This window comes from Aedes albopictus, chromosome 1 (assembly GCF_035046485.1).
Source record: "Aedes albopictus strain Foshan chromosome 1, AalbF5, whole genome shotgun sequence".
NCBI classification, from domain to species: Eukaryota; Metazoa; Arthropoda; class Insecta; order Diptera; family Culicidae; genus Aedes; species Aedes albopictus.
Window position 1 is genome coordinate 252,199,980 of NC_085136.1, and position 8,295 is coordinate 252,208,274.

The 8,295-nt window shown below is 48.3% G+C and overlaps 1 protein-coding gene across 1 annotated transcript in view; it reads right to left on the minus strand.

The window, feature by feature from the left end:
• Positions 1–3,687, minus strand: part of LOC115259541 (polyserase-2-like) — a 28,986-nt gene extending 25,299 nt beyond the window's left edge. Inside the window, exons 1-2 of the mRNA XM_062846606.1 lie at positions 3,318–3,687; positions 2,313–3,248 (exon numbers count right to left, since the gene is read on the minus strand). Of these exons, the coding sequence (XP_062702590.1) occupies positions 2,313–3,248; positions 3,318–3,570 (1,189 nt within the window). The 5' untranslated portion in view covers positions 3,571–3,687. The remainder of the gene's footprint in view (positions 1–2,312; positions 3,249–3,317) is intronic.
• Positions 3,688–8,295: the final 4,608 nt, after the last annotated feature.

Consider the following 8,295-nt stretch of genomic DNA (forward strand, 5'->3'; position numbering starts at 1 on the left):
TTTCTAGTTTCTTAGGTTTTAACAATAGCGATTTTAACACAATAGCGTTTCTGTACACAATAGGTTTTCACGTACTACAATAGAAATTTTAATTAGGAACTATTTACAATTGACTCACTAGCTTTTCACCAACCGTACTAAATTTTTCTTTTTAAGCTCACTTCCGTACTTTTAAAACTTTGCCGTACTAATTTTTAACTTCTTCTACAAAAAAAAAACACAAATTTGAATTAATAAGCTATTATAATAAAATATTCAAACGTTTCAACCTGGAAAATTACACTTTAACGCGCCGCGCACTGCTACTTCCAATGGATCGAACAGAAAAGAGGGGGTTTCCTTTCGGCTGAGTAGTTTTAAGCAATTGTCAAAATACGAAGGGCAAACTTCGGGCAAATCCCGGAGGTTGACATTTCTAATACCTTCTGCCTTGATAAATATCATCTTGATAAATGTACATTACCGACCTCTATATGTGACTTTTCTTTGGAGTGACAAGCGTTTGCTTCGCAACGCTTAACACTCTGACCAGGGATGGCATTCACCATTTGCAAAGAGTTACATTCACTTGCTACTATCTCAGTTCATAAGCATGATATCAAAAAACAATGTATGGATGACTTTTAGCTTGTAGTTTTATCTGAAAGTTTGCCGAATATCATAATGGTCGCACACGCATGCTTAACTCGTGAGCGAACTGTGAAAGCAACTCTCCACGCCGTGAATGTAATTTACATTCACGGCGTGGAGAGTTGCTTTCACAGCTCGCTCACGAGTTAAGCATGCGTGTGCGACCCTTATGTTATTCGGCAAACTTTCAGATAAAACTACAAGCTAAAAGTCATCCATACATTGTTTTTTGATAGCATGCTTATGAACTGAGATAGTAGCAAGTGAATGTAACTCTTTGCAAATGGTGAATGCCATCCCTGACTCTGACTATTATTACCTTTATACTGAGTTACTGGGAAAGGGAGACGTGAGTGCCTCATCTGTCAGTTCGACTTGTGAGAGACGCCACTCACTCTCAATTCAAATTGGTTTACACGGAGGGAAAAAGTTATTTTGTTTTTACTTGTGTTGGAGGTAACAAGAGTAGTAATTGTGACCAATGGTTATACACCATCATGAACGCCTTCATCATCACCGGCGAGAATAATTTGGATAAGCTATGAACCCAGAGAAAGTAGTGGTTCACAGATAACACCTGGAAGAAAATAGGGAAACGAAGGAACTCCAAAGCTGCGATAAAGCGAGCGAAAACACGAGTAGCCACAGCCGTAGCCCGTCAGCGCTATTTGGCTCTCGGGAAGGAAGTGAAACGCTCATGTGGACGGGACAAACAAGCGTGGGCAGGCTCCCTAACCGGCGAAGGCGAGAAGGCTGCAAATACCGGTGACATTAGTCTCCTCTACGATGACTAACGTCGCCTTGGTGAGACTTTAAGGACAGACTTGTTAGAATCCCAAAATGGCCGTCACAATGGCCGACTTTGGCACCTACTCACGATTTCGAGCGCACAAATTGCTTCAAGCTTATTACAAGTGAGCAAGAACAGAATAATGAAATGCACTATTGTTTGAATCTTGCTTCTTGAGATTTGTGAGTCTGAAATTTTGATGCACTGTTGAAGCGGGATTTCAAGACGTTTGTCCTTAATGAATGTTATGATGATGATCCACCAAAAGTTCAACGCAGTACCCCTGTCAACATCGAAACGCCATCATTGCAAGAGATAGAAACAGTCATCGGTAGCATGAAATCGACCAGACTCCCGGAGTTCAATCGCATATCAGCCGAGATGTTCAAAACTAACCCTGTAGTATCTGCACAACTGCTGCATTACATATCCGGTTGACAAGATGCAGTAGCAGCCCATTATCATGGAGCAACTAAAGGACTTCTAACTGACTGATGACGTTGCTATATAAGCTCAATGGCTTTCTATATGCAGAGTAAGCTCAATGATTTTGCCGAACGCTCTTTGGTGCACTGTACGCTTCACTGTACGACGAACCCAGCCAGAAGGTGGCCAAAGCCGGTAGGATACGATGGGCAGGGCATGGTATCTGAATGCCGGGCAACAACCCTGTAAAGTTGATTGATCCGATTGGCACACAAAAAAACGGGGAGGACAGAGAGCACGATGGGCGGAACAGGTGGAACGCGATCTGGCGAGCATAAGGCGTGACCGAAAATGGAGAGCAATAGCCAAAAGTCGAGGATTGTGGCTACTATTGTTGATTATGTGTTATCTTAATTGCCCTATTCGTACAAATAAATATATGAATGTTAATTGAGTTTCCACTTACCGTCCACTATGCCGCAATCCTGACTGCTAGAAGTGTCGTATTCACCCAGCCGTATCGACGTCGGACGCAGTTTTCCGGTATTGTAGACGCACTCAGCCGCGGTCACCAGGTAGCGTTCACTGATTAGCATTGCATGGCAGAGAACTCGCTTCTCGCGAACTCCTTCCTGGCTGTATTCGATCAACCCCACCCAAGGATACGACATCAAAACGGATTTTTCCGACTCCTTGGTTGTTGGGTACAGGTTTTCACCACAGTCTCGACTCAAAAGGTGCTGCTTCGGGTGCGTTAGTTCCGGAGCTTCTACGAAAGAACCGTTCAGTTGTTCTGCAATCCAGCTGATGTATCGAGCAACGTCCATGTACACCACATACTGATACGGGTCGCATCGGCTCTGGTCGCTAGCGAGCGATGGAGAAAATGCAACGATACCTCGAACGTACCAGCGACCATCCAGTTCAAAGAACATCCCACCGCCGCTGTCCCCGTTGCAAGCATTGACGCCATCATTGCTCCCGGCGCAGAACATGTCGCCGGTCAGCGCCAGTCCAAATACTCCTCGGTTGCTATCGATACAAACCTGATTATCCACCACCTTCAGTTCGGCTTTATTCAGCGTTTCCGAATAACCCGCCGTCCTGGTAGCACCGAACCCAACAACCGTACCGTCCTTGTTGCGGATCAACAACCGATCTTCTCCTCTGTTCCACAGACAAACCGGTTGGATGAACGACGTAAACTTGATGTGCGTCGCTAGCTTTATCAGGGCAATGTCGTGCTGCAGCGCTCCAAGTCGGAACTTCTTGTGCACCATAATGTGATCGACCGCATGTTCCTGGGCGCGGTCGTCAGCGACGTGCAACCGTTGGCGACCGACCTGTACGATGAGGTTTTCAGGGGGGATCACACCGCTCGACAGCCGGACGCAGTGACCGGCTGAAAAAGATTAAATGCATATGATTACTGACCGTCGTGACTGTGTGTTCAAAATTTTTAGCAATTCACCCGTTAAAATGGTGTCCTCGTTCAGTATACTGCCACCGCACTTGTACACCGGTGCTCCCGTTCCCTCGCGATGGTGGATCGCTGTGTGCCACGGCCAGTTTTGGATGGTGGTCGGTTTTCCATCGACGATCAAGTTCACGGTATCCGCCTTTCGTTGGCCACAATCTTTCGGGAGGTCCAACTGAATCGAATAGCCGATGAGCACCGTCAGGAGAACCAACGAGAACGGAATCGCTTTCGAGGTCATCATCATCTTGCTGATGAAGCTGTGTGATTGATAACAAATGCTTCTTATTTAAACAAAACACCAAATATTCATTGAGCTCTACTTGATCACAACTGATCTACGCGAACGTCCCGAATGAACTGAGCAAGAGCAGAGCATTCACAGCCAGTGCTTCACACGCTAGAACCGGTCTCATCGCATGTTGATAGTAATACATTGCTGGGGAGTTCCCCGGTGTTGTTGTTTTACCGTTCCGTTTTACGGCGCTATCATACGGGTTGGTTACTGCGCTACCGGTTAGCTAGACGAGACTGCGTTGCGGTCGATCGACGATCGCAATCGCTTTTTGAGAGGGAGAGCTAAAACGGGATCCCTGCATGTAACGATAAAGAAAAGATTCAAGAGAGTGTTGTCAGTGAGAATAATATTACAAAACACCATGCGGCCGCTTTACTTGCAACAGTTAGCATCGGCTATTGATTGAATTCGTACAATGTGCTGGAGTGTTAAAGTTAAACGATATCAAACATACTCCATCAGTGTGAGTACTTCCAACTAAATACTGCGATCTTCATCGATTAGCTTAAGGGACAAAATTTGGTGTGATCTAAATACAGTCATCCAAAGACAAGACACGGTGGCAATGATAATCGGAGCATCTGAAAGCATTGAAGAGCGACGCTAAGCTTACAATCTAAGAGCCGACGTGCACAGTATCAGACATACTCGTATCGGTGAAAGCTTCTAGAGCTTAAGTAGGACACCATGTACAAGTACTTGGCTAAGGAATTGCAGTGAGACCTCTTACCGCTGAAGTGACTCTACTTACTACTTTTAGTCCTGGACACCCACGGTGGTGCAGAGGGCTGAATTGAAAGATCTCCATCCTGGACGATTGTCCGCCATCGCCTTGACCTGTGGCCTGGTCAAATTACTGTCGACTTGCATGATTTCGTTGTTGAGGCTGCGCCGCCATGAGCCTCGATGTCTGCCTCTGCTGCGAATCGCAGCCTGCGATATCCTGCTGGGTTTCAATCTAACGCTTGCTTGCAGATTTCGTTCCCGCTCCTGCTTAGAGTGTGGCAAACCCACCTCCCCTTTCGCTCCTGAATTTCTGTCGCTATCGGGTTTTGATGACATCGACGATGGAGCTCCACGTTGGAGATCCAATTGTGAGGCCATACATACATACATACATTTATTTGTTCAACATCATTAAGACAAGACATAATCAACAATAGTACGCCACAATACTCGGTTTGTGGCTGCCGCTCTCCATCCTCGGTCGCGCCCAATGCTCGCCAAGTCACGCTCCACCTGGTCCGCCCATCGTGCTCTCTGCGCTCCACGCGTTCTTGTGCCAACCAGATCAGTTGTAAACACCAGCTTTGCAGGGTTGTTGTCCGGCATTCTTGCAACATGCCCTGCCCACCGTATCCTTCCTTTGACCACCTTCTGGATGCTGGGTTCGCCGTAAAGTGCAGTGAGCTCGTGGTTCATCCTTCTCCGCCACACACCGTTCTCCTGTACGCCGCCGAAGATCGTCCTTAGCAGCCGTCGCTCGAAAACTCCGAGTGCTTGCAGGTCCTCCTCGAGTATCGTCCATGTCTCGTGTCCGTAGAGAACCACCGGTCTTATTCAGTCTTGTGCAGTATCACCATCATAACACAAAAAAGCCGCAACATCAACATTGCCCTTCTTCCTCCATCAACGCTACAGCCGACCGTCTCTATGTTGCTATCGAACACATTCGAGACGAACGCATTGATACGGTGGCTGCCGCCGCCACGCTCTTTCTCTGCAAATCTCTTGAGTAGCCGAACGCTTCTTAACCGTCGTTCCGACGCAGAGCTATGTCACTCACTGCTGGGTGACTCTCGCCTGAAAATGCCAGGATGAGGGTCAATTTGTTAAGTAGTATTGCATGGCGCAGAAAACACAAACATAGCACGCCCTATGAATAGAATGCAAAGCGTAGAACAAAAACTCGCTTCGGTGTTTCATCGTGTGGTTCGAAAACAAGAGACGATCGCTACTGTTGGATGTGGTTGACTCTGCATTGAACGATGGTTGGCTTGAATGGCTTTTGCGTGAATCGATTATGTTTTGATGGACTGCGTTTGTCGTATGAAGTGATGGTTAGAGCGAGTGTCATTCGACATTGACCATCCTGAAACTGCACAACCCTGGTCTTATTAGCGTCTTGTACATGGTACGTTTGGTGCGGGGGTGAATCTTTTTTTACCGCAGTTTCTTCTGGAGCCCATAGTAGGCACGACTTCCACTGATGATGCGCCTTCGTATTTCACGGCTCACGTTATTGTCAGCCGGGCTGCAAAACGGTGAGTCGATAAGGAGAGCGTCCAACATAGCTCTGGTCCTCACAAGTTCCTACCTCATGCTTCCACGGGTCAAGCGATGACAAAGACCGCCAGCTAAGAGTTGTGTGCTCAGCTGGTAGTGCAGCCTGGGCACTGTTGTCCTTCTGACTTCAGCTAGATTGAGGAGGTACGATCCGAGTGTCTGTGTGTCAGCTAGATCCATGGTGGTAGCCCCATCAGCGTGGTCGTCCTAGTGTTGGTTGGGACGTTAAACAGAACTGGCACGATGGCCCTCCGGCGACACAGGAGTGTTGGCGTAGGCCCAATAAGCCACCCGTAAAAATCCCCATTGCGAATAACATAGGAGAAAATACGACTCGATACCATCGGCAAAGACCCACGCGACGAAATAAGGACTACGATTGGAAACTTGTAACATAGAATTGCAAGTCACTAGGTTTCGCAGGATGTGACAGGATAATCTACGACGAACTACATCCCCGCAACTTCGACATCGTGGCGTTGCAGGAACTTTGTTGGACTGGACAGAAAGTGTGGAAAAGCGGGCATCGAGCGGCTACCTTCTACCAAAGCTGTGGCACCACCAATGAACTGGGAACAGGATTTATAGTGTTGGGCAAGATGCGACAACGTGTGATCGGGTGGCAGCCGATCAATGCAAGAATGTGCATGTCAAGAGTTAAAGGCCGTTTCTTTAACTACAGCATCATCAACGTCCACTGCCCACACGAAGGGAGACCTGATGACGAGAAAGAAGCGTTCTACGCGCAGTTAGAGCAAACATACGATGGTTGCTCGCCGCGTGACGTGAAAATTGTTGTCGGCGACATGAACAGCCTGCACGCCGTATCGAATGATAACGGCCAGCGATGCGTAAACTTTGCAGCCTCCCGTGGTATGGTAGTCCGAAGCACCTTCTTCCCCCGCAAAGATATCCACAAAGCCACCTGGAGATCACCCGATCATCAAACAGAAAACCAAATCGACCACGTTCTAATCGACGGTAAATTCTTCTCAGATATAACCAACGTCTGCAACCTACGGGTGCATCTGATAGGGCCTGAAGGGTAGTGATACCCTTCCTTACGGGTAGGTCAGATCGGGTTGCACGTGGGCATCAGTTCTTGATGTCCGCTCAGCAGTAGGGCGCGGGCGGGGTTGACCCTACCCGCCTTCCGAGGACAAAGGGAGTGGCGAGGACCACTCGGGAAACTGGCTAAGCGCCAGCATGCTACCGTGATGGACTCTCCAAAGCGAGTCATCGATGTTCGTTGCTGCAGGCTACGCAGCTAACCTTGTGGGTGCGATGTGCACTAGCCCCTCTCTGAAGCAATACCTTCTTGGTGGTTCCGGAGAGACGTAGGGTTTGGCGACCATAGGAATGGTTTAGTGGGTACGAGGAGAGAGTAGTCCTGGATATTACTTTTGTTGTAGAAGACGGCCTGTCAGACCTACACTACCCTAACCTACTGTTAGGGTGTCTGTTGAGCAGATTATCCCCCTATGGTTTAGAAGGAAAAAAAAAAAGATATAACCAACGTCCGCACATACCGCAGTGCGAATATAGATTCGGATCAATACTTAGTCGCTGTATGCGTGCGCTCAAAACTTTCGACAGTTATCACCACGCGTCGAAGTCGAACGCCGCGGCTCAACATCGAGCAACTTCGTAACGTAGAAGTGGCTCAAGACTACGCGCAGCAGTTAGCAGTGGCCCTACCAAAGGAAGAGCAGCTTGGCGCAGCTACACTTGAAGATGGCTGGAGGGACATCCGATCCGCCATAGGTAGTACCTCGGCTACAGCACTAGGCTTCGCGACTCCGAATCACAGAAACGACTGGTACGACGGCGAATGTGAACAGTTGAAAAACGAGAAGAATGCAGCATGGGCGAGAATGCTGCAACACCGTACGAGAGCGAATGAGGCACGTTACAAACAGGCGCGGAACAGGCAGAACTCAGTCTTCCGGATGAAGAAGCGCCAGCAGGAAGAACAACATCGCGAAGCGATGGAAGAGCTGTACCGCGCTAAGGACACACAAAAGTTCTACGAGAAGCTGAACCGCTCGCGCAGAAGCTTCGTGCCACAAGCCGACATGTGCCGAGATAATGACGGGAATATTCTCACGAGCGAGCGTGAGGTGGTCGACACGTGGCGGTAGCATTACGATGAGCACCTCAGTGGCGACGTTGCAAGTACCGAAGGTGGCGTGGTAATAGATCTAGGAGTATGTGCACAGGACGAAAGACTTCCGGCCCCTGACCTCCAAGAGATTGAGGAGGAGGTTGGCCGGATGAAAAATAACAAAGCCGCTGGAGCAGATCAACTACCAAGCGAGCTTCTAAAATACGGTGGAGAAGCACTGGTGAGATCACTACACTGGGTCATTACCAAAATTTGGGAGGAGG